General features: G+C 50.0%; 1 protein-coding gene across 2 annotated transcripts in view; it reads left to right on the top strand.

Moving 5' to 3' along the window:
• Positions 1-27,214, top strand: part of si:dkeyp-14d3.1 (transmembrane protein 132C) — a 458,057-nt gene that overhangs the window by 408,477 nt on the left and 22,366 nt on the right. For both annotated transcript variants that reach the window (XM_039772086.1, XM_039772087.1), the window contains one exon: positions 14,947-15,133. In XM_039772086.1, the coding sequence (XP_039628020.1) occupies positions 14,947-15,133 (187 nt within the window). The remainder of the gene's footprint in view (positions 1-14,946; positions 15,134-27,214) is intronic.

Raw genomic sequence — 27,214 nt, 5'->3', positions numbered from 1 at the left:
CTCTTTGAAAAGGGATTTGTACAAGTAGTGTTAATATTTGTGATGCACCAGCTGTTGGAATGACAAATGCAATACAGTTTATTATTACACAAGCCTTTGATGTGCCATCAGTTGGAATGATAAAATACAGTGCATATATCTCTTGTTATATGTCATTGGGTATGGGATTCTTCTAAGCAGTGTTAATGCTTCTGATGCGCCATCTGTTGGATTGACAAATGAAATGCATCTTAGAACTGAAAACGTTTGGGGTGCACCATCATTTGGAATGGCACATGCAATGCACTTTCTTACGACGTACTTTTTATAAAACACATCCCGATAGATGGTGCACAGCAAATGTTAACGTCTGCATTGATTACTTAGATTTCAGCCCATCTTAGGTGGGTACCACAGCTAGTTTTATAATAAAGAGTTTAAGGAAGAGTGAAAAGCCAGTCCAGTTCTCAGTAAGTGAATGCTGCACTGTCCAAAGTAGAGCAGGAAGACAGACCACTTGGGCAGCTCATGTTTACCCCTCATAGCCTCGAGCAGACCTCGAGACTTCCAAATGACTTGATATGCACACCTGGACGTACATACTGGGGATGGCAGATGTCACCAGTGATGAAGAGCCCAGGAGCGGACCACTCATCAAGTGTTTGTGGTCCACGTTAGTGCTGACCTCAGAGGTGCGGGTAAACAGCATGGAGTTGGTGTCGACCGCTTCGGAAATGGCAGAACGTCTGGATCTGCCAGGGTGTCAGCTGGGGTGCCCTGTGATGGCTGCTTTGGGTCGAGGCCTTAGGACCTGCACATTAAATTTAGTGACCCCCAATTCAGGGGGCCAGACGGGTCAGCGGCCATCAGAACTTGACCTTGGCTGTTTAATCTCCATCTGCAGGTTTAGTTGAGTGACATTTTGGGGGCACACGGACGTTAACTTGATGAGAGCAATGACTGCCCGAGTCTCGCTGCCCTGATCTGTTTTTTCAATTCGATCAGTAATGGAAATTGATTAAAAAAAAAATAAAAAAAGCTTCTGTTGGCCAGTAGTGGCCCCCCGTAGTCTGCCGTCCTCAGATCACAGAGAGGCATGATGGCAGATGTGACAACATTTTGACAGTGTAGCCTTCATCAGGTGTGCAACTGAAAAGGGAAGAGCAGGAAACTAAACTGGGAAGGTGACAGTAGGCGAGGAAAAACTGCCATTATAGAAGATGAAGTGAGAGTTGAAAAGGTGAAGACCTGGTGAGGTCTGTGATCCCAGGCAGAGAATGAGCTTGGCTTCTTCTGTTTTTTGGTGAAAAGTGTCTTTGAAGCCCTATAAGAGGACACAAGTGGAGAGATCAGTGGGGCTGTGATCAAAGAATGGGAAGTGTTCCCCAAGCGCCTTTGTGAGGTCTTTGATTTTACTATCTCCATCACGCTCTCTGAAATGGTCTGTTAACAGTCTACCTGTTCCACCTCTGTAGATGGTTGGACAAGTCCTACAAGAAATGCTGTAACCGAGATTTTATAGACAGACAAAGTGGCCTTCTGTTTAATGCTGAGTTTACCAGAGAGACCAGATACAAGGGGATTATTGGTGACATATTTGCAAGTGACACAGTGGCTCCAGAACAAAGTACCTGCTGAGGAATGGAATGGGGATCTTCTCAGTGTCACCCAAAGTAGACCTTCGAGTCATAAAAAGGTTTGGGGCAGCTATCCATATTTGGAACCCCGGTTGCCACTGCACCACCTCCACGTAAATGAGGTCCGTGTCAAATCCTAAATGGTCATAAAGACGAACTGGCCAATCAAACAGAAGCGATAATCTAGAGATGATTTTGCTCTGGTGTGACATTTTGCTGCCGTATTTCATTCCGAAGCCGTAGCCGAACGTGCGTGAAGTTGTCCCTGAGGGGCTTTTCCCTGTCATCGGGATAAATCAGCCGTTCGGTGACACTGTGTTAAGTGACACATTAGGACAGCACGGCTTAAGGCGTTTGTCTTTCTTCTGTGTCATGCGTGACTTTTTTTTTTAGTTGGGGGGATCAGATCCGGGCCGGACGTCCCCAACTTGGATGGGTGGGTGGTCGGTCTGCACGTTTTTTTTTGCTCTGTCATTAAACAACAAGAATCTCATCGCTGGTGCCAGACCCCCAGTTTGTCACTTGAAAGCTCAGTGGCCGTAGGGGGTCCCAATATGAGGGTTCGGCCATCTTCTGTTGCCCACCCTCAGACCCCGCTGTGTTGTAGCGTCACTCTTTGGATGATTACAAAGGCGCTACATACAGTGACAGTCGTGGGTTTGTTTGGATCGGCTTGTGCTCCAGTTTGAGGTGCCCTAGTGCCGGGGGTCCCACCCTCCCCCAATATCGGTGAATCGAGCGTCTGTGTGGTGATCGACTGCGACCCCCTTACATTAGAAATAAGAGCAACTCGCGCCCCGGACTCTTACTGTCTTCCAACCCCCGTCCATTGAAGGGCACGGATCCCCCACCCAGTGAGACCCAGTGGTTGAGAAACGCTGCCCTAGTGCATGGTGCTCACCGTTGAAAGGCACTATATAAAGGTGGCACAAGACACATTGGGGCGGGGGGTCAGCAGCAGATGGAACAATAAATCTGAATCTATCATCTTGACCTTGGGTGGGCTTGGGTTGTCATTTCCTTCTTATTATGGCAGGCAGTGATGAGGCTTTGGAACCTGAAGTTTGTGACGTTCAAATCCCACAGCTGACACCAAGTGTGACCCTGAGCGAGTGATGTCACCTGTCTGTGCTCCAGTTGTAGAAACAAAGGAAATGTAAGCCATTGTGTATGAAAAGGTGTAAGTCGCTTTGGATAAACGTATGAAATGATAATAAAAGAAATAAATAATCCTAAGCACCTTGTGAAGATGAAAGGCTCTATATAAAGTAAGAGTGAGCGGCTTGTTTGCCTGGCCAGGTACGGCTGTAAGGCTTTCTGGGTGGCACCTTTTTGGGGTATCTAGCCCTGCTGATATGTCGGGCAAGTGAGGCGCAACTGGCGCCCCCCTATCTTATTTATTTGAATTATTGAAGTGTAGAGCATGGCAGCTGTGTGATGGCAACTGCCAAGTCTCTTTCATCCTGTGCCAGTTAGGTGGGTAGCAGCAGGTAAAATGACGTCTCCAGGCCTGCTAAATGACCCCTCGGAGTCCAAGTTTAAGAATGCAGCCCACTCAAGCCGGGGGTGCGTGTCGTATTTTATGAGTATGTACGCCTTTGGAAGAGCTTTAAAATGCGTTTGTCCAACTCGTCTGAAGGGCAGCCATGCCCGCTGGTGGCCAGAAAGTCAAATTGTCTGATTCGGTCTTGGTGGGCAGCGTGGCGACTTATTCCCAGGAAAGAACCGGAAGGAAAAGCAGCCAAGGGCGCCATCTGCTGCTCCCACTCAGCTTTGCCTGTGTCCTTGGCCTTGTGTCGTTGGTGGGGGGGCTCAGTCAGGCGGGCAGGATTCTACAAAGCCGGTGCCAAATGCAACGCATTAATTATGAATCCCGAGGGCAGCCCTGACAGAGGACTGTGCCCGCTTCTTGCTCTCGTATTGATTTGGATACCACGGTGGCACATCAGTCACGTTGTACGCATCAGGGTAATAAACCTGCTCTCAGGGGGGCAGGAGTGTGATGCCCCATCCAGAGAGACCAGTGGATAGAATTCTTTACAGATCCCAGACTTCTCTCCATGTCATGCCCCATTTCTACGGGGGTGGGGTGGGGTGTTGCTGACAGGCAGAGTGACTAGGACCTGGTGACACTTTGAATCAGTGAGGGGTGGCCCACAATGTTGGCAGGGAGACGCTGGTGTTCTCTTATTTTTTAGGTAAGGCCACCTCGATGCTCCCACCAGCTTTCACAGACCCGGAGACCATCATGTCCACCAGACTCACCACACAACCACATTTCTGATTTGAAGCTGCCATCGCTTGTGACAAGCCCCCGTGACACCCCCCCTTTGTGCCCAGGCTGTCCTGTTCAGTTATTCGAGGCAACTTGCTCAATTCCGACTTGACAGCTTTGACAGCCCTGAATAATCTGAGCCATTGTGTATTTTGTGAAATGAGAGGTGGCGGCAGCACGCGGGCAGAGAGGACTTGGCACTTTATCTGCATCTGCACTTGGGCAGCTGGCATCGAATGAGCAGCGTGGCGCTGTGGTGATCATCGTCTCGTCTCTCCAGAAAGCCATTTAGATTTTGTCTGGGTCGACCCCCGCACCACACACACACCCCGACCCAACGTGCCCTCCACCTCATACTTGATTCTTCCTTTACATGTGTGGTGCCCTCTACAGGCCACACTCCACAGTGACAAATTTCAAGCTGAGGAGGTGCCCGCTCCACTGGCACAGTATGAAGACCGGGGCACCTCCAGAGCCGTCATCAGGGTCACACAGCGGTCACCCGTCTGCAGGGCCATCTTAACGCATGGGCACACTACTCAGTTGCCCGGGGGTCCAATGCTAATCTACGGATGTTGTGACTTGCTGAGTGGTTGTGTAGGTGGGGGCCGCAGTGCACTGCTTTGCCTGGGGGTCTATAATACAGTTAAGACGGCCCTGCCTATCTGCCCTCTCAGGCTCCTTTCAGCGAGTTCAGGACTGGCGTTTAGTTGGCGCCGCCATTGTCATCGTCACCGCTCTGTTCCTAATTTCGACATTCTGCGTGCCTCTTCCAAGCTGTCCCAGCTCCTCCCGATCGGCTCTCACACTGGCCCAGCTTATTAATACCCGCTGGAGATCCAGTATGGCGTATTTATTAACGCTGAGTGATATCCAGGCAACGGGAGCGCGTTGGCATATAATGGCAAGCAGGTTTGTGCAAGAAGAGGAGGCTGGAGGTAACGGAGTGAGATAAGGATGCCAGCGTCCAAACGCCTTCAGGACGTCTCCATGGTTATCCGTGGGCACGTCTGTTTGATGATTGTGACACAAATCGTGCTGCACTCTCAGAGTCAAAAAATAAAACAGAAACCCCTCCTCGTTCCCTGCCTGCCTTTGTTAAGTGCAAGAGAACAAAAGGAAGGACGCTCAGCTTCAGCGACAGAGCTGTCAGCGATTAGAAAGGGTTCAGGCCATCATGTCACCTGTCGTGTTGGCCGTAGGTAACCTGAAATGAAGCCGGCAGACCACCGTCACAGACAGGGGCACATCAGGTGGGCCCGTTTGAGTTTATCTGGTGCTGGGGCTCCTCTTTATACTCTTCATTAGGCAGACCTGACCAGAATGTCCCCCAGAACCCCAGTGTAGCCCCCATACGTCACACAACCTTAGAGTGCCAGCGCAGGCACTTTTATTCGTGCCTATTATTATTGTTATTTATTATTTTATTCCCAAAATAATAAGCAAAATTCAAATGCGAGTGTGGGCAAAGTAATAATAATCCAACCTGGTTAATAATCTGTCTGCCTGGGTGGCATGGTCTTGGTCTTGGCTCCTGTGGTCCGTGGATGGGAAATGACACAGAGAGAGCAAGAGAGGGACACGTCAGACACCAATGGGGACGTCACGGTGCAGAGTGACCCCAATTCAGCGACCCCATCCTATTTGGCCTCGACTTGGGATCAGTCGCCCCCCACATGGCGTCTCAGTTCTCATTTCAGAATCACCCCATGCAGGCTGGCGGACTGGGGGACGGTGTATGGACTGGCTACCGGTAGATTGACCTGTGCCTTCAACACACCCACCCGACCACAGATTGCATCCTCCAGGGGAGCCCTTAACAGAAAGTGGTCGTCGGTAATGGCATTCTTAAAACATTGGGGACTTTACGGTGACTTGTGTAAAGAAAGCGGTTTATGTCTTTAGGTCACTGACTAGCTGTGCCACCCATCTGAGACGGGTTGAAAGCTAAGTGCTCATGTAGACCTCGGCATTAACTTTGGCAGAGCACCATGGATTGCCTATGTCTCTGTTATATATCATTTGGTTTGGGATTCGCAAAAGCAGTCGTCATGTTTGAGATGCGCCATCTGTTGGAGTGACAAATGCAATGGATATGTCTCTGTTATCTGCCATCTGTTATGGGATTCATTAAAGCAGTGCTCAAGTTTGTGATGCTCCATCTGTTGGAGTGACAATTGCAATGCATTTTATTACTATAAATGTTTGTTATGTGCCAGCTGTTGGAATGGAAAATTTTAATGCAGTTGTCTCTATTATATGCCATTTGGTATGGGATTCGTAAAAGTAGTGTTCATGTTTGTGATGCACCAACTGTTGGAATGACGAAGCAGGGGAGCCAAACGTTTGGGTATTTGTATGTCAAAATGCAGTTGTGATTGAGGTATCAGGCACAAAACAATAAAACGATGTCTGTGTGAAGCTTATGCCGTAGCTCACATGGCCTTTGGTGTATCTACTCCATAGCCTGACCTCCTCAAAAACGTGAGTACACGTCGCATCGACTGAAATCCTACGACTCCGATTGGCCAGTGTATCCATTCGTCTTCCGCTGTTCTGAAGTAAACATGGATCGGGTTGAGAAAAGACTTGTCGAAGAAGATAGAAAATGGCCACGTTTATCTGTTACCTCATCGTGACACCACAAAGACAATCAGATGGCGTGAAATATCCGTAAATTGGCGAATGTATGAAAAGTGGAAAAATTATGAGGCAAAAAATGTGGCAAGAGGAGACACGCTCCTGGAGGGCAAAAACTGCCTGCATTTGGATGGAGCTGTTCGGACCGTTCAAACCCGCCTTTAAGAACCTTCTAGAAATTTCTCCGTGTGAAATCCATCTGTTGTGCCATCCATCACACCTCTCCGTTTGTAAACGATAAGGCTGGAAAAAGCGTCGAGGCCGTGTGGCTGTCATCTCCCAAGGTGGCAGGTTAGCCCCGCTGCTGCTGGCACCGAGCCCCCCCTGCCCGGGCTCTCCTTCTTCTCCTTCTTCTCCTTCTTTCTTTTTAGGGCTGTCCAGGGGCCCTGTGTTGCTGCCACCTTGTGGCTTATTAAGAAATAAAACACCTGCAGTGCCAAGACAAGGCGAGGCAGCATCCTTTATTATCTCAGGTCTGCGCCCGGAGTGTCCTTGACATGGCCGACTGAGGGTATATGTGGTTCTAGCCACCAGGAATAAATGTTGACACTTTTGGCATCTCTCGCCCAATGTGCACCTCCACGTGTGTTTGAACCTCTCTTGACTGGCACTCCATCTCTGGGCAGCGTCCCCATCTGTCATTTGGAGACCCTTTGCTTGCCTCCTTTCTGCTTTTATACTTCCCCCTCTCTTAAGCCGACTCTCAGCGTACCTCCTAAGCCTTTACTCCTCCTCGTGTGTCACGCACTGGCACTTCCTCTTTCGATTGTGTCACCAAAGCCAAACTGACCAATCCCTCTCAAGTTAAACTGACCAATCAGTCCAAAGCCAAACTGACCAATCAGACTGCTCCACAGAACAGGACACACACACACTCTCACACACTGACCTTCGCGCTTTAGTATAGAGCTGTCTGTTGGCATGGAGGCGCTTGGGCTGGTATCACGCAGCACCCTCTGAAATGTTTCCAGTTGGTACCAATGCCACCGTGCATTTCTAAGCTAACGATAGTGACAGAAGAATTATACACAGCCAGGGGGTGTGTGGAGGGGCACAGGCGCGGGCACGGGCACAGCATAATGCCCTAGGTGTGCGTGCGTAGAAATATTTTGAGTTGATTTCCGAAGGACTCCTACGGTGTCAGAGTGATCTTCTGAGCGGTGCATCCTGTTTACTTGCAAATAGCGGCGCTGTGCAGAATATTGATTGAAATTTTCTAAATTCACATGAAGCATAACACTAAACTGAAAACTCATTAGGCAGACAATCAGGTCAGATGTATCTATTCTACTGTGAAGAAAGTCGCCGGCGCCCGCTCCGTGTTTTTTTCCTTTTATTGCTGTTTTGCTGACAGTTGCTTTGAGGTAATTTTATTGCGGTTTGTACAGAAGAAGGAAGAAGACAAAAAATAAAAATCAGACGGGGTTAAAAAGGGCACACGTCGTGGCAAAAGGAGACGGCCGGCCCCAAAGTGAGATGTGGGGTGAATGACCGGCCAGAAAAGCGGTGGGCACCCGTGTTGACCGTTCACCCGTCACCGACCTGCAGGTTTCTAGACAGTCACAAAGCTTTGTCCCACCAGCTTCAAGTTTGAGGGGCTAAGGCAGAGCCTATATCCTGCAGCTGATGCTTGGCACTGTATATAGGTGAGGGGTGCCCATTCCTGGGTAAACCCACTTGTTAGTGACCGGTGTGGTTGAGACATCCCGGCAACTCCATGATCTTACTGGGCCACCACCTTCAGGGTTTGTGAGTTTCGTGTCGTGCATTCAGTCAAGAAAATGGCAGCCCCACTGAAGTGCTGTGGCCTCTGCCTCCTTTCCTCTTGTGTCACGGAGGAGCAACTGAAAGCGGTACGTGAACGTGACAAGGACAGCTAAATGTGCGTCCTCAAGCACAGCTTCTGGTTATGAAGCCTCCGCCGATGGCCTTTCCCCACACTTGGAGATGTTTAGGGGCTTATGGTGAACATGAAAATTCCTCACCCCCTTCTTCTTGTCATGCAGCACTGAATCACAGCGGGTCTAATTTGGCAAATCTGCCCCAAAAGAAGACCCTTTAATGTCAAAGTGAGAGCAGATCTCTGCAAAGTGGCCTACATCTCGGTAATTCCAACAGAGGGCGCGCCACAAACATCAATACTGCTTGCTCGAACTCCATACCAAATGGTATATAACAGAGATATAAGCATTGCATTTGTCATTCCAACAGGTGGTGCATCACAAAAACATTTGCAGTAATAAAATGCATTGCATTCCAGGTAAACCAATCATGATTAAGAATGGAATGAGCAGGGTAGAGCTGTGCAGATCTGCTAGGGCAGGCCATCCACAGAAACCGATGAAGACGAATGAAGAAGAAGCTGGAGCAGTTTGCTGAGGCAGAGCGGGCCGGATGACCTGTGGAGAGGTGCCCACGTCTCATGGCGGAATGGCTCGTTTCTAGTGAGTGCAGACTCTGAAGGTTGTGCCACCAGACACGCGGTCAAGGGTCCCATCACTGTTGTCCGTGCCATTTCCGTTTGTGTTTGGATTTGAAATGTTCTGATGATTCTGAAGCCAAGTCTCGAGTTACTGTAAGTATGGAATAAACACAATGACAGGTGACAGTGACAAGTTATTTGAGAGACAGTGGTGGTCTTTTTTGTGGAGGGGGCACCAAACAAATTTTTCCATCTCAAAATGTGACCGCCTGGGGGGGATGCATCCTTTCAGTCGTTGTTGTGAATGACTTGGTCTTTTGGGACCACCAGGAATCCCCTGGCAGGATGTCACCCCTTTTGTCACTCTTGAAGGGCCTCGTTCCATTTCATTGCTGGGTTGTGTGTCGGTATGACTTGGGGTTGACACTGTGCTCACACTCCAACCCCCACAGGGGTCCTGAGATGACTTTGACCCTGGAAGCAGACCTTCTATCATTTCCGAGACCCCCAGTGACTAAGCAGTGTTCCCAATGATCCAAATGCCTTGGACCACTAAGCAAGGGGGTCACTGCCTTTGAATTGCAGACACGTGAATTCTCGGTGGGCGCTGCAGGGCGCTGTTTGACATTTTAGTGGGGGGTCTCGTGTGTGTGTGTGTGCAGCTGTCCCGTGTGTCCTGCGTGCTCTGCTGCGGCTGATTGGTTCCGACGGCAGCAGCCCGTGTCTCGGGGGGCTGCTGGATCTCGCAGTGTGCGATGTGGCGTCTCTTTCTTTCGCTTTCCCACTGAGACTAACCTGTTTCGTTTTTTTTTTTGCACCTCCAGGCTATATTTAAACTCGGGGCTCTGGAGGACGCCTTCGGGATTTGAACGCCATCAGCCTGGATTTGTCGTGCTCTGTGCCAAGGCCGCTGGCTGCTGGCTGCTCTCGATGGTCTTATCGGCGCTACAGCGGGTAACGTGCTAATGTCTGTCCAATGTTAATCTTAACAATCCCAGAGAGCTCCATTCATTCTCTTTACTCCTGCTTGTCTCGGAATTCTAATTAAAATGTTTTTCGACTTTGGCACATTTTTTTTTTTGGTGCGCCTCCTCCTTTCCCGTCTGCCTGGTTAGTCATCGGACACATTTGCCTTCTGTTTTCCCGGATGGCCCGCTGCCACACCGGTGGTGTGATGACACCCGAGTATTTATGCCGCCCGTCTTCCTTCTGCCGTATCGTTGGGAATGTGGCTGTGTCAGCGGTTTGTCCCTGTGGATTACGGAATTTCGTTTTCCGTCGTGAGCTTTTCCCGGGTTATTCCCACGTAAGAAGGGGGACGCCGGACACCCCCTTGAATCAGGAGTTCATTCTGTTTGTTTTCCTGAAGGAGAAATCAAGGAGCTGGGCGTTTGTACACTTGGAGAGTTTAACTTGGCGAGTGTTATACGTCACTAGGGAGTTAAAAAAACAATAAACGATAAGACGGTACGGTAAACCCTCGATATCCGTGGATTCGCTTATCCACTTCAGTTAAAGTCGCGCCCCTCCGCAGCCATGCAGAATTCTGAGAGTCGTGTCACGCAGGTTGACAAGTGGCAGTTCTGTGAGGTCCTTAGACGTCCGCCCGCTGCACCTAACAGATCAAGGTGGGAGAGCTGTTGGATACCATTTGGCAGGGTGGCTGGCACTGGCAGTTGTTCCCCACTTACGAGGAATTCCCGGTAAGCTCAATGCCCATCACCCACTGGATGGTGTGAAAGCTCAGGGAGCACAAAAGCCCCACACGAACTCACCAAGACAGTCCCGGGTGCAAATCAATTTCCCAAATCTCTCACAATGAGCACCAAAGCACAAGTTCAACCCCCTCCAAACTCCACCCTGCTGCCCCTCCAGTCGAGTGACCACCCTCCACCAACTCGCCACACGAGGCAGCGCAGCCCCTTTTATTTAGGATCCGGGAGCACTCGGGTGACTTTGGGGTTAGGAGAAAACCAGGGAGGTCCTCCACTGACAGCACCCCCTATCGTCCATCAGGGATCACCAACTCTGGACTCAACTCCCAATGTGGCCCAGCGGGCATCCAAACTGGGACTCTTCATCACTGCCACCTATTAAAGTTGGGATGTTGAACGTGCCAGTTCTTGTACTCTTCGGGTATCCCACTTAGCACAGAGATCATAAGGCATCCCGACCGGGTATAGCCCCCCATTTAGTCCAGCCTTCCATTATGGCTCCCATGGCTGTGGGGTTTGTTTCTGCAGGACCCCCAAGCTCTCCCTCCCCCATTCATTCCTTTAATTTTCTTACTCCTGTACGTCAATATCGGTGACAGTCCTTCGTAAATGATGATCCTATTATTCAAACGCGGAGAGCGCCGCTTCCTTCTGGGGATGTGATCCGTGTTTCCAATGAGTCAGAACAATGAAATAAATAAAAGATGAGCTTGAGTCGCAAGGAGCTGAGATTTTCGAGGGCAGAAAAGCAATATTTTAAGATGATCCCTTGCAGGAAATGGGCTTCGAATGAGCAGGATATAAAATATCTCCCTGCAATGCAAACATTTGATATGTGAATGTGAGGCTAATGGCGCCTTTGGACGCTGCAGACGCTGCTTGATACGTCCAAAGGGCGACTTGTGTCTTTAAAAACGTGAAACGGATGAAAACATTGTGACGCACTCCGAGAACGGGATCATCTGTCTGCTCCAGTGAGGGTCTCAAACTGTGTGCGTGTTCATACCAGGGACCACTTGAAGTTTTGTTTTTTGCCCCAGAAGCTTTATTTCTGGGCGGAGGGTTGCCCATCTGAACAGACGTGTCACTACAGTGTGGCATTTTTCTGCCCAAGAGAGTGAAGCTGGTGGGTTAAACTCCCAGCTGTCATGTACTGTGGAGACCCCCTTCACATTCGCCAGTTGTGCCCATCCACCTGCGCTCATTAACTTGTAGGCCTTTCTGGTCACCTGTTGTCACTTTGGGTTTCTGAGTGTAGATTGATAGGCAAAAATGGCACATGTCTCCATTTACAAATGACATCTCGTGTGCCCAAAGTAAGTCTTTGTCACTCCACCACCACATGCAGTCGTCCTTTCATTTTGGCTCATCCTCCACAACGGACGGGTGTCAAGTTCGGCCGGCCTTTCGTCTTTGCACATGCAGCCTGGGATCGGATAATTGCTGACTGCGTAGCAAATGTCTCACCCTAATTTCCACCGCTGTGCCTGCTAATTATGTTACAGAAATTCTAAAATGGTGGCGATGCGCCTCCTCAGACTGGAACGTTATTACAGGGTCTCCCGGATGTTTGGAGCTATAAATAACAAACCGCTTTCCAAAGAAGCGGTGCAGAAGTCTTGAAAGCGGCCCCCTCAGTTCCGTCGGGTCGTTCCACCTCCACTGTCGCTTTCCCGTCTGTCAGCCGCCCACTTACCGGTCGTGGGCACTCGGCTTTCTTCCTCCAAACGTGACTTAGGGTCATGCAGATGAAGTCTTACTTGAATGCCGGCGGCTGTGGCTGGCGCAGTGAAGGTGTGGATCCTGCATATGCCAACATTGCTCAGATCCAGAACATCACCTCTGATTAAGAATCGGAATGGGGGGCTTCAAAACACAAGCTGGTAAGCCTCTTCTGCCCTAATCAGAGTACAGAAGTTTCTGTTTTTGTTCCAAAGCTGGAACACTGCGTTGCCGCCATCTTTAATATTGCTGCGCTCGTGACATCCCACAGTTTGCTGCGCGAAACAATGTGAAATGACGGCGCCCATGAAAATAGCATTACCATAAAACAGGAATCGGCCTGACGCATTGTATGCAAGTCATGTGGAAAAGCAAGGACACCCCATGGATAGCGTTGACGTTTCCAACGTAACCTGCAACCTAAGATCTTCATGCAGACCGTGCCTACAAATAAAGTTGATCCATCTCCCTGAACAAATGACACACAAAATGGCCGTGGTGCACTCAGTCTCAGCTAATAGAAATGCAGATGTGTCACCTGGAGATGGTAAGACCACCCCTGCATTTATCACCACCTCAAGTCCATACGGTTAGAGTCGGGGGTTCCAGGTGACATGTCGATGATTAGAACCTCCTTCGGTAGCCTACAGGTGGGCAGAGAGGCTGTTGACGTGTGTGGAGTCATCATGCCAAGATCTAAAGAGCTCTCTGTGGTCCTTTTGAAAGAAGCTGGTGGACACCCAGTAGTCTGGCAAGGCATTTAAAACACAATGTGAGGAAAATCATCTGCAAGTGAGCGCCAGATTTGAAGGGGCTGCTAATCTGTGCAGGACTGGCTGGCCCAGTAAATTCAGCCCAAGAGCTGACCGTTTGATGCTCAATACAGCAGCTGGCGTCTACAATCAGAAAGTGACCTGCATGTGAGGTGCACCAGGATGAAAGACAAAAAGAACCTTGGAGCCTAAGACGACAGTTTGCCAGTGAACATCTAGGCAGAGACCAGGCCATCAGGAACAATGAGCTCTGGACAGAGGAATCAAAGAGTAGACTCGTCTGGCCTCTGTAACAGTAGACCTGTTTGACAGCATTTCAGGAGAAGAACCTCATACCAGATGTGAGGTAGTGGCGGTGGACTTGTTCAGGTTTGGGGTTGCTTTGTGGCCTTAGGTCCAGGGCAGTTTGCCATCATCGAGTCAAGTATGAATTCCTCATCCTATCAAAGGAGAATGTGAGGCCACCTACCTGACAAAGTTAAATGGAACTTCCACCACAATAGTGACCACCAAGGGGAAATGGAGGGTTATGGACTGGGTGAGTCCGTCCCCCCAGATCTGAATCCTGTGACACAAGACACCTTGCATGGAGGGCCAGACCGCCGTTTCACTTGAGTCAAAGTCGGAGAGAGCAAAAGAGCTACAAGAAGCCATTCATTTCTGCTAAAGGGGTGGGCAGCACCAGCTTTTTGAGGCCAAGGGTGGGCTTATTTTTTGCCCCCTCCCCGGTAGAGCATTCCATCTACCGGTATTTGTGTTGACTGTCAGATGTCCCCTGTGCTTTATTTCACGTCTGTCACCTTTACCAGTAGGCGCTGCTTGCCTTGTAGACACCTCCAAAAAGGGGTGCACTTACTTTCTCACAGGATGGCTCTAAGTGCTGCTCTTTATCACACAGGCTCTTTCTCTTTCGGTTGGTTTCCTGTGTCACACTACTTCCTGACTTATTTTTCCGGCCTTGCAGTTGACCTTCTGTCCACTTTTTTCTGCTTTACTGTCATTCATCAGTAAGGGTAGGTGCCAAAGTGTGGGACACTGTGAGCCCACCAAAAGTCTGAGCAAGCCGAATGAGGCGCATCGTGCAGTCTGGTGGGCTTATCGTGAATTCATCTTGGCGAGATAAGTACCTGCTGAATCCTCCTCGCCTGAGTGACGAACGGATTGAGGGTCTCAGCGAAGACAATACATTCCTACGCAGCCTTTGTGGTCTCCATACCAGCTAAGCAGCAGAGTCGATACGGATTAACACCGTAAAGGGGAATGGGGGACGCCCCCACACACACACACACACACACACACACACACAGACTCAGTTGTGCAGACGTTTGGGCCAATCGGGGGGGGCGGACACTTGGGGGGCCACTACACTCAGGCTCACTCTCACAGTTTTCAGTGTGCAGATTTGTTGTTTTGGCACAGGTGGAGGGTCTTGGCACCCCGTGTCAGATGTCTGTTCTTAATGTCTAACGAAGGTTTGAGGACCTGCTTTTTATTTATAGAGCCATGTGATGGACGAGCCTCGCTATGAAGTGGTGTCCGGTGTCTTCTTTTTCTTTGCCCCTCTGCATGGGTGGTCACAGGGACATGTGGACAACAGAGGTGAATGTCGAATTTAACATGCGCAGGCCAATCCCCCCCAAAGGGTCCGGGGCTTGAGTTGTTTTTTTTTTGCAGGTCCCTAAAGGTCTACTTGGTTAACTTTACACTCCATGTGACAAAGCATGGTGGTCTTCCAGAGCGTTTCTCCCCCTGGTCTCCTGAAACCGTCTTGTGTTTTGTTTAGGGCCGATGCCTCGCTGACGGAGATTGTGCAGATGGATTTTGAAGTGGACGCCTTTGCCGACTTCTTGGGGACCAAGTCTATCCAGTGGCAGGCAGAGTACCCGAGCACCGGGACCCTGAGCGAAGAGGCGGAGACGGAGATTCACGTTGTGCAGAAAGATCTGGGGAGCATCGTCCCGCTGGCCATGGTGAGAACCCCTCGTTGTCTTTCTCAAAGCGATTCTTTACCACCCCCTCGGAAACAGGGGCAAGGCACTGGGTAGACCCCTCTGGCCCCCTATCATAGGGTCCACCTCTCAGCCGGTTTGTTTTACAGCAGCCACTTGGAGGAGTTGTTCATGGACGCCATCTGGTTGGTTGTGGTGCCCCCCTTAGAAGTGAAAGCTAAGCGCCAAGGGATGAGTGTCTGTCAGGTGATGTTTAGACATGAATCGGGAGCGGGCAGTTTTGAAATGAGTAGAGCAAAGCCCACCCCTGCCACACGTGATGTTAGTTCTCAGCAAGGACCCCCCCACTGCCACACCTGATGTTACAAGGAACGTTTCCATACTTTTTTTTTTTTTTAACTCTGTTTATTAAGACTTTCAAACACAAATGACATGACTTTTCTGCAGAGTCACCTTCATTGGCAATGCCATTTTCCCAGCCTCGTACCAATTTTTTAATGCCCAATTACTACTCCTTCCTCCTGCCTTCACCGTTAAAATATAAAAGTATGGAAACATTTTGAACATCTCTCGTACCTAATGTTGGCTCTCACCTGTGGTGCCCCTAAATGCCACACTTGATGTTGGCTTTCACCTGTAGTGCCACCCATGCCACACCTGATGTTGGCTCTCACCTGTGGTGCCCCCTCTGCCACACCTGATGTTGGCTTTCACCTGTGGTGCCCCCTCTGCCACACCTGATGTTGGCTCTCACCTGTGGTGCCCCTGTCTTCATTTGTCTTGTCCTCGTCCTTCTTCACGTTGTCGTCATTTGGAGCTCCAAACATCCTGAAGGGCTGTCATATGCCACCCAAGCAGGCCGGGGCCGTCAGTCATCTGTCCAAGAGTAGTTCCTGACCTGATCCCCAACTTCTACCTGCAGGCTTCGGTTTATGCAGGGCCAAAAAAATAATAATAATAATCATCTCGGCCACCTGTCCTCCCCAGGCTATCCGGCCCGGACCGTAACACATCTCCGTGCCCCCCACACAGGTGCCATTGTGCCACCCCATTTTAACCCTGAGCCGCCCTCCCTTTTGTGTTCATTCCATCTTTGTAACGATTGTGTGGTGGGTTGGACCCCCAGGTGGCAGTGCCTCTTCATTTGTGGGCCGATTCGCCCAGATGAGTAATCAGATCAGGGAATTACAAACCAACATATTTAAAACGTCTGATGTGCTGGGGGCTCAAGGGGGGATTCGCTTCCTGCTGTGGGTCCAACTTGATTTCTTGAAGACCTATGGAGAGGTGAGTGGTGGTGGGCTTGGCTATTCGGTTACACATGAAACAAATTGGATTAAAGAGCCATTGTGACCTTTAGCATGACGGGAAGGCCGGAGAGGGGGGGCTTGGGGGGGGTGGTCTCACAGACCCTGGTAAGCTGCCTATGTTTATATTAAAAAATAAATGAAAAATGACAAAGGATCGCCTCATTGTGTAGAGAGCTTGCCATTCTGTTTCCGCAGGTGTAGCTCGGTGTGGTGGTGACGGTCACCCAGCGCTGAAACGATTCGAAATAGCTGAATGTGCGGACCCCCGCAGGCCGAGTGTGTGTGTGCCTGCCAGCCTGTGAGGCTCTGAATTTCAGCTGCACGCTCTCTTCCTCGCCCCATCTATCAAAGGAGATAATCAGATGCTTTTCTGCAGGCAGAATTCATCTGGTGCAGTCAGCCGAGGTGGCGATTTCACATGCGCCACCAACTTAAAAAGCAGATAATGCAAAAAGCACATTTGATGGAGCCGCGACGGCAAAGGGGGAAACCATTTTAAGATGGGCCACTGCCGCTTCGTTCAAGCTTTACCTGCTTCACCTGGCAGGCGGGCAGTCGACTGCTTGAATGCTCACAGCCAGGCATTGGCATGAAGGGTCTGTTTAGTGAGGAACATAAGCTCAATATTGACATCTTACAGGAAGGTGTGGGGGGGCAAAGCGAGGTGGGCCGGCACACAAGCACACCACCGCCCGCCACAATTTCATAATCCCACTTTCAGTCCTGTGAGAATTCGAGGGTCTTCCAGATGGGCATGCGCCGGTGGACACTTCTTAGCCAAGATGGTGAAAGCTGCATGTTGTTGACAGCCCACAGAGGTAGCAGCGCGGTGGTCACAGCGTTAATATTTCACACTTAACCTCATTTATTTGGAATTCTAAACATCCACGCATCAAAAGAGCGACTCTACAAAGACAAAAGGCAGAAGGTGGCATGGCTCTACCTAACTTCCAGTTTTATTACTGGGCGGCAAATATACAGTCGATAAGAACCTGGACACAAATAGAAGAACATACACAGGCATGGACCGCAATAGAAGTAAAATCCTGCAGTACTTCTTTGTATTCCCTGCTTTGTGCTCCAATAAACACACGTTATCGGCAATACACTAATAACCCAATTGTGCTCCACTCACTTAGAATCTGGAACCAATGTAGAAAGCATTTTAAGACGGAGAAGCTTCTTTCTGTGGCACCCCTGCAAAAGAACCACCTGTTTCAACCCTCACAAACATGTGCAGTTTTTAATATCTGGAAAAATTTTGGAATTAACTTGCTTAGGGATCTTTATATAGACAACGTCTTTGCATCCTATGAACAATTACATTCCAAATTTAACATTCCAGCTACAAATTTCTTTCACTATCTTCAAATCAGGAACTTTGTTAAACAGAACCTTCCAGATTTTCCTCATCTTGCACCCTCATCCACGCTGGAAAATTTATTGCTCAATTTAAAGGAGTTAGACTCCATCTCTACAATATATAAAATCCTTTTACAATCCCTTCCTTTCAAAGATCCAAGAGGACACTGGGAAAATGATCTCTCAATTAATATATCAGAAAAGGAGTGGAAAGTAGCAATGCAGAGAATTCACTCGAGCTCCATATGTGCAAAGCATACAATTATACAACTCAAAATTATATATCGAGCACATCTGTCTCGACTAAAACTCTCAAAATGTTTCCAGGGCATGATCCAACCTGCGAACGTTGCAACCAAGCCCCAGCCTCACTGGGTCACATGTTCTGGGCCTGCTCCAAATTAACATTATTCTGGACAAAAATTTTTAATTACCTCTCAGACAGTCTTGGACTCACAATCCCTCCTAACCCATTAACAGCTGTGTTTGGGGTTCTTCCAGAGGGTCTTAAAGTGGAGAAAGACAAACAAATTGTGATTGCATTCACTACACTGTTGGCACGCAGACTTATTCTGATAAACTGGAAGAACCCAAACTCTCCTCTTTAAGTCAGTGGGAAACTGATGTGTTATATTATTTAAAATTGGAAAAATCAAATACTCAGTTAGAGGATCTGTGCAGACTTTTTCAAAACATGGCAGGATCTAATCAGTAATATTTTGAAATGAGTTTATAAAGCACAGAGAATTTGTTGATTTAGGTATTTTTAAAAGCCTTAAATTTTACACCGTTTGGCTTGCTCTCTCTCTCAAGGGTGGGGATCGATCTGTTCTTAGCATAATTCTTTTTTTTTTTTTTTTTGTAAAATGTGATTGCTATGTATTGATTGTAATAAAATTAATAAAATAAAAAAAAAAAATATTTCACACTTCAACTTGGTTTAGCTGGCACTGTCATCCAAAGCAACTTACAAATCCTGGCAGCTTTTCTCTATTCCTAGAAATTAGATGAATTGTTCAGGGAATAAATGTTGGAGGGGGGCATTTAGAGCTTATCAGTTTTATATAGTGCCTTTCATAGCAGGTGGCACAGTGGTTGGTGCAGTGCTTAGCCCGGGTCGACATGAACCCCCTTGGAGCCTCTAGCAGGGGAGATATAAGGATTCTAAATTAGAAAGATGAGAACACCCTGGACATCCCAGAGCACATTAAGTCTCAAAAATTTGAGGGGGAAACGGTCCAACCCGACTAGTGACATAGGCAAGCAGACTTCAACTTTGTAAAATCAAACAGAAAGGCGAGCTCCGCAGAGCACAAAAGGCATAATGGAGTCTTCATGCAGATAAGGTCGATAAAGCCAGCCAGTCACGAGGCACACGTTAAACCCACCACTCCCAGGCCACTCCAGGTTTATGGGGCGGTGATTGTCAGGTGGCCATGCCTCTTCAGGGGGTCCGCGTGACGGTTGTCGTTTCTCTCTTCAGAATGAAGTTGACGGCCGAGGGTCCCTTTTTTTAGTCAGTCAGTTGGTGACACGTCCGCACGAGGCCACCGTGGTGAAGTGTGTTTTCTCGAGGAACTCTCGGGGGCCAGTTGAGTGTAATCCGCTTCATTGCTTGCTAAATAATTTGATATTTGCACCTAATGATTTGTCTCCTTCAGATATCTCTAAACTGTTTTAATGAGCTAACGGTGCTGCCACGTCTTATTTAATTATTCCCGCAGGACGGCGCCAGCATTTGTTAACCTTTCCTCCTCCCTCTGATGCCTGGCTTATTAAATCTCCCGGCTTATACAAACGAGCGAGAGCAGATTGTTCTGTTAAGCCTATGCAAACAGCATTAATGACGTTTGGGTCTCGTTTAATTGACAGGGGCGCACTAATCGGGCCTTAAACGTCCACCGCAGGACCTGCCCAGAGCCTCAACTGTGTCACCTTCCAGCCAGCGCATGTTTTTTAAGGTGACTGACTCGTTGGCGCTCCCTTGCCTAACACCTTTCACACTCGTGGTGCCAAGCTCAGTTGGCGGAGGAATAGCCAGCATGCCAGCCCAGGGAATGCCACCCGCTGTGGTTACCACTTAACAAAACGGGCCGATTCAGGCTTCAGCGATTACACCACATCTGTTTGGGGCTGATGGGATGTTGGCACTGGGTGCTGGATCGGCTTGTGCCAGGGTGGGCTCTGGCGGTGTTCTGTTCTGTGGACCACACACAAGCACCGCCTCCTTTCCTTTTGTGGTTTGGGGACACCGGTGTTGTGAACTTGAGAGTCGCTAAGCACACGAGTCCTAGAAGACAAAAATCCTCAAAGTGCCCACTGGAGAGGGCAAACCAGAAAACCCCGGCTAGTCGCGAGAGGGCAATGTTGAAACTTTTATACGTAAAAAGAATTCTTTTACAAAAAATGTTCTGTAATATTCAACCAAATCGCCAGTCCAAGTGCACAAGAACAGAGCAAAGGGTCACAAACGCCAGCGCATTCAATGAACCGCAGGGGACTGTGGGTTTATAAAGGCAGAGAGGGCAGTCCCTTGACGGTGATGGACAGGTAGCCCCGCCTGTTGGGGAACCACCCACAGGACTCTCAGAACATAACAGTAAATACATAAGGACCTCAGTGCTAAGCGAACGGCCATCTTAAAGAATCCAAAATGAACAAAAAAGAAAGCTAAAGCGGATGAACCCTGGCTGAAATGTGGCACCCGTTACCCGCTCATTTTCTGTCGAATACTCGTCTGTCTTTGAAGGCGACTCGGGTTGCACCTCGTTTGTATTTAGCAACCCAGCGCCACTCAGATTTGCTTTGTTGTCGTTTAACTTGGCACCCCTGATGTATGTTGTCGTGAACCCTACAACTGAGCCACCACAGCCAAACTGACCAATCAGACCAAAGCACTCTGTTAGTTCATCGCCATCTGGGACCCCCTTGTGTGTTTTGGCCTTTTGTCCACATGTGTTTTTTTTATGTTTTTGTTCTCACTGCCATCTTCTTTCTTTCTTTCTTTCTTTTGACTCTGCCCGCTCCTGTTTAATCCGCTCCCCTCATTCCCCCCCTTTCCCATTCCAGTACTGCTGAAGCCTGCCAAGTGGGTTTTTCCTGCCGCTGCTGCCTCTCCCCTCGCTGGTCTTGGCTCTTTACAGGGTGGCACCCCGCGCTGTGGTCCTGGCACCCACAGGCCTTTTGTTCCAGCTCTCCCTGCCCACTGGGTACTAATCTGCAGTGTTTTCTACCCCCAGGGTGTTCAATGATGACGTCACTTTTTTCAAGTCAGTGCTTTGTTTTTTGTTGTTGTTGTCCAATATTTCCAGATGTTTCCGCTCCCATTTTTTTTGAGCATCAATTGTTTTTTTTTGGGGGGGCGTGTCTATTGAGGTTGGATGCCACGGGATCAAAGTTCACCGTGAGGTCAAATTCGTGTCCAGGTTCACATCAAAGCCCTTTTGGTTGTCGGCCTGCCGCTCTGATTTTCTCATCTCTGATTCAGCGTCTGGCACTCGTTTCTGTCTTTTGATGCCATCTTTTCCGCTGGTTACACTTCGCGCTTTGCCGCGTAGCCCCTTTCAGTGTCCAGTGCGTAAAGAATAAATCAAATGTGAGCAGGAAGACCGTTCAAAAATAGGGAAAGATAGGAATTCAAAAATAACAGAAAGGACCACAAAGCAAGTCGAGAGAATGCCTGCCGGGGGTCCGTCCCGTGTGGCGTCAAAGTGCTAACTGCGAGAAGAAGGACGAGAGAATCCGAACAGTGGACACTAACGTCCGAATCGCAGGGACTTCTTCAGGATTGTCCGTAAACTCGGATGACCGGGTTGTGCATCGCACCACACCGCACAGCCATGATGATGACGATGATGAAGATGATGAAGATGTCAGCACCGCACATCCCCTGAGCTGCAAAACATGAACAGGTCGCAAAGTGTGCAGCCGTCGTAAAACGAAAACTCCCAAACGAGTGCCCGTCAGTCGGGCGTCCGCTCTGGTGGACAGTCCTGTGCCAGTGACTGCGGCACCAGGCTCTCCCCCGATGGCCCTGCGCTGCATCCTCTTGCTGGTGGCGGAGAGGAAAACTCCAATTGTCCTTTTCTCCGGCAGAGCCCGTGGCGCTCTGACCTGGGTGCCCCCTCGTCTCTAATCAAATAAGATCGCGCTGCTTTGAAAATCTCTTTAGGCCGCAATTTAATCTGCACGTTTCAGGGAGGAGATGGCAAAGCGGGCAACAAGCCCTGCGTGATTACATTAGGCTTTCACTCCGGCGCTTTTCCCATCTGCACAAAATAACAGGCTGACAGGCCGAGTATTGCACTGATTAAAGTATTTACTTCTCATTGAGGAATGAAATGCTTTTTAAATGCAGCAGAATTGAGCAGCAGATGGGTAAGACAACTGCGCTCATCACACGCCGAGTCAGAGACCCTTCAGTGCCAGGCGAGGGGGCCGAGTCCCACATGGCCGGCCGCGTTTGTACCGCCAGCCATGTGCCAGGGCAGCCTAATGCTCATCACGTTCCTGAACATCGAGGGGGGGGTACATGGGACTGTAGAAGTGTGAGGTGGGGGGGGCAACCTTGCCAGGCAATCCCCCGGGTGATAGCAGGGGCTCAGCACTTTCTTAACGTACCATTTGTTAGGGCATCACCGCCAGAATGGAATGTCCAAACCCCTGAACTGAAGTGCTGGCAGCCATGAGACAACACGACCCCATCGGTGACCCGATTTACGAGAGACAGCTGGGCAGTGCCACTCATGTTGGTATCCGAGGTCGCGGATTCCAAGTTCAAACCCCCGGCTAGGACCTCCGCTTTGGTGTCTCACGTTTTGGTTTGTTCTTCACCTCCTGATGTTTGGCTCCATTTCTGCTTTTTGATGCCCGCTTTTCTCCTGGTCACCTTTTAAAACCAGTGACTTCTTGGGGTGAAATGAAGCAAGTTGGCCACGTGACCACCACCGGGCAGCCAGCCCCAACAAAGCGATCACAGAAGTGCGGATCTTCGTTCACATCTCCTCGTGTAAGGCGTTATGTGTCTTTGAAAGAATCGTTCATTTATACAGGTGACCTGATTTACAAGAGAATGCTGGGCAGTGCCACTCATGTTGGTATCTGAGTGGCACTGTGGCGGATTGCGTCCCATGTGGAGTCTGCATGGTCTCCCCGTGTCTGCGAGGGTTTCCTCCAACAGTCCAGAGACATGCAGGTCAGGTGAATTGGCGATGCCTACTTTGTCCTAGTGTGTGTGTTTGCCATGCAATGGACTGGCACCCTGTGCACGCTTTCTTCCTACCTTGCCCCCCGACGCTAGCTGGGATAGACTCCCGCACCCCACCGCGACCCTGGTCTGGAATCAGCGAGTTAGAAAATGTCTGTTAATTTTTACGATATCTCAGTCCTAATGTGGGTAGCAGCTGTGCCCAAATAGACTGGTGTGAATGCCAGGGGTCCATAAGAGTGGAGTGGATGGTGGAGCTCCTTAATTATATTGTTTGCTTTTCCCGACCACCGAGTGTTGTGTCTGCCCTGAACAGAAGGCAGCAGGGTGCCAGTCTTACTCTGTGCCACCTTCCCCTCCCCGCTGAGAGGCGAGTATTCGTGTGTATTCATGGACTGGTCCTTTCATCGGTGGTCTTGTCTGCTTGGATGCAATGGTGAAAAAACAGCCAAACTGACCCTCTCCACTGTGCCAGGCAACTGAGGGGGAACCCCAAGGGCACTCAGAGACCAGGATTTTGTGATGTCCTTCAGTGTCTCAGAAGCAGTGCCCATGGTGTACCTGTCAGTTGATGTCAGCCGGACTTTATAATCTCCTCCCAAGGGGTTGGCAAGGCCCCACCTGGTGGAAGGGGTTATTGCTGTGTGGGTCTCTTAGTGGGCAAGTATGGTGAAGAGGCTCGTCTGTTTCACTGTGTGTGCCACCCTGGATGTATTCCTTATACCTCTGCTTACAGAAGATGCAGACTTTGCAATGACTTCCAGGTCATGGTCCCTGAGAACCCGGGGTGCCGGGCAGGAATTCTCCCTGGACTAGGTGCCAGTGCATCACAGGGCAGTAGGCCACTGCCAAATCCGAAGGGCAGACCGCTTTGATATTCACATTAGGTTTGGGCAATAAGTATTTTATATTGGCAGAGTAATGTTAAAGTTCAAGACGCCATGAGTTAGTGGCAGGCTGTTCTCCTGGACACCCTTGCGGTGGGCTGGCGAGAGCTTTGGCCAGTCTAAAGTGTCAGTCTCTCTGTCACACGTGTTGCTAATGGTGACACAGAGTGACACGTGAGGGCTGAGCTCTCTGTGCTGTCTAGAAGGACCCTTTCTTGGGCCTGTGGGAAGAGCGGATTAGAAAGCCTGGCACTCCGGTCCTGCCCAGATTGAGATGCCATCACCCCAGTAGTTCACAAGCAGGTTGCAGGCACTCCTCCTCCTTCTTCCCAATGTGTGCAATTTGCCTCACACCCAGCAGACATCGCTGCTGTTCTTTCTGCCTCTGCCATGTCCCCTTCTCAGTCAGCTTGCCATAAGGAAGGCGCGGACCCCAGTAACGTCCCCAAGTTTGCCACACAGAGGAGGTTGAAGCTCACCTTCTTCTTCTTCCTATTAATTAGCTTCACGCACAGCAGATGTCACCGCTCTTCTTTTTCTTTCTTGATCAGTTTGCCGTAAGAAAGACGCAAATCCTGCCTACAGGCTACAGACACGTTCAGACAAAAAAAAAGGAAAAGTAGGAATTAACGAGGGTCCCACAGGGGTATCGCTCTCCTGCATGCTGATTGGTCGAGTCCGGCACCATCAAGCTAAATGGGATGCCAAGTGGGCTGGGAGGGCTAAGGGTCACATCTGAAATCGCCGCCCATGTCGTGTAAGTCGGCCGTCGTTCCTCCTCCACGTGTGTCTGCCCATACATTTGTGTCCATCACAGAAAAGAGACAAATAAGTGGCGACACTTGCCCATGTCACCGGTGCACAGAGAGCCGGGCTCTGCCTCGGAGACGCATTAATATTCCGCGCTGTCGGATGTGCTTTTTAAAATTCACGTGTGATTCTGTGCAGTTATATTTAAATAACATGGAGGGACTAAAAAACAAAAAGCGAGTCTGTGCCAAGCCTGGTGGCCTGGTGTTACTGCATTGTCACAGCTGCCATGCCACCCATACCCCCTGCTGTGTTTTAATTGGGGGTGTTAGCGCTCTGAGCGTGGACTCGGACCGCCACACCAGAATACGAGAATCAGCAGGGCTTATTGTCATGGGGGGGGGGCCGTGGCAGGACCCCACTGAGTAGGGCCCATCCTCATCCTCAGAAACGTCTTTGGGAATCCCTGGGTGCTCCTGTGCCCCTCAGGTGTGTCCCGACTGCATCCAGCGAGGGGCGGCTCCTTTGTGACATGCCCGGGGTGCCCTCTGTGCCCCCTCTTCTTTAAGTGACGAGTTTCAAAAGGGACGGCAAGCCGCACGTCTGCTGGGGTCTGTCGCTGCTAATTGCATCCCCCCGTCTCTCTCTGACGTGACCCTCACAGGTTGTCTTCATCCCGCTTCACAGCAGCCCGGCGGTCTTCTCCCGCTCCTGCAAATGGGTTCCCCGCTGAGAGGCCCGAGAGCCGTCAAGGTGCTCGTTCAGATACAGACGGCCTCGGGGGGCGCGAACAAAGCCGAGGAGCCTCGCGCTGATCCCACCGCCAAATAAGATCCATTTTCATTATGGAAATGTGATTGCGATTTCTATCGTGGCTTTCAAAGCGGGCCGCTATTATCCACAGCCGCACTCCAATAAGTGTTTGCCTTATTTATTCGCCCCCCCCACCCCCCTTTGTTGGAATTTTTTCCGTTCTTTTTCTGTTACCTGCTTACTCTCCAACAAATGCAATTAGGTACGCCTCGCCCGAGGGTCCGCTGTGTAGAAGAAGAGAGGCGGCAGATGAGCCTCAGCCAGCTGTTCGTGGGACACGCTGATGGCAGCTGAGGACGCCTGTGGTCCCCTGGGCACCGGCGGACCAGCGAAACGATTTGTGGTGGGCCGCTGGTGGGCTCCGTTTGTCTTGCGATGTGATCTTCCCTCTTGTAGATGGCCTCACTGGGGTTACGCTTCTGTAGCGCCTTTGATGATGGCACGCCACTGCGTTTTCGGTAACTGAATGACATATTAAATTACACTGTGGGGGGCACAGGACAGCAGAGGGTCCGATAAGAACTGCAGTGTGGACTAAAGGACCTCCACGTGCTGTCCTGGTGAATCCCAGTTATGGCTGACGGGTATAACTGGCATAACATGGGGGACCCCTTGAGACGCCACAAGCTGATGCCAGCCCAGCTCTCACCCCCCCCTCATCCTGCTGAAGGTAAGCATGTTTGGGTGGGAGACCACCCGGGGAAGCTGTGCTGGTGATAAGTGAAGAGTTGGGCTGCCAGCCCGGCCACCCCATAATAATTGGCTTCAGCAGACGCAAGTTCAGAACTGAACTGTCTCAAGATGGCCGGGCCTCCAGTTTTGGGGCCCTTCTGACAGGAAGAGGCGGGGCCAGGTGAGCAGACACCGGAAGTGACATCAGAGGTGTTTTAGCTGTCAATCAAAGGGAGGGAGATGCCAAGACAGAGTGCCACCCCCTGGAGCCCTCCAGCTGTCCCCTGTGCGCACACACGTCACCAGGTGTCGAAAAACGGAGGTCCTTTCCCAGTCCGCCTGTTAGTAAGTCGTGGGAGCCCCTGGACGGTGACGCTGTGACCACCGTGTCCCCCCGTTTTATGTTAAGGACCTTGTCTTACATGGCACTTGTGGATTAAAAAAAGAAATAAGCAGGCATAACAGCAGGAAGAAAGGAGATGGACGCCAACTACTTGTGCTTCATGTCATTCTATGGGGGGCCGACTTACTGGAAAGCCAGACACGTTCAGCTGATGTCATCTTGCAAGCAGGAAGTGAGCAGCCTGTCAGAAAAGTCAGCCACGCCGCCATAACCTTCTTGTTCTTTGTTTTCTTCACAATTTGTACATTCTGCCCGTCCCTGGCACACTCTACCCCTTCAGTCGGGCACTGGGTGTTGGGCGGCCAACTGATATCCCCTGCCTGGCACCATCGGCCTTGGTCGTCATAGGGGAAATGAAAATGTGGAGCTCGCCGTCTCCATGTGGACCTTCTGCATGTGTGCCATCTTAGGAAGTGGTCCCGTTTTCTGCTAGATGGTGTCACCCAGCTGCGCCAGAGGATCACCATCGGGGCTGATCTAAGGTATGTGGCATCACCACGGAATGAGAGCAATGGTGCCAAAGAAGCCCCATCCATTCCGGCCCGTCCATATAGTTGGGGTCTCGTTTGGTTCTGACTTTGCTGGAGATAGAGGAGGTCTCTCTGGACGCCATGCGATTGATTTGAAAGAACACCAGCCTCTCATTATAGCAGGTTTTGTTTGAAGGTTTTTGGTTAGAGTTCAATGGGATTTAGCACC

Source organism: Polypterus senegalus, chromosome 12, assembly GCF_016835505.1.
Source record: "Polypterus senegalus isolate Bchr_013 chromosome 12, ASM1683550v1, whole genome shotgun sequence".
Lineage (NCBI taxonomy): Eukaryota > Metazoa > Chordata > Cladistia > Polypteriformes > Polypteridae > Polypterus > Polypterus senegalus.
The sequence above is the reverse complement of the archived record's forward strand: the minus strand, read 5'-3'. Positions and strand labels throughout refer to the sequence as shown.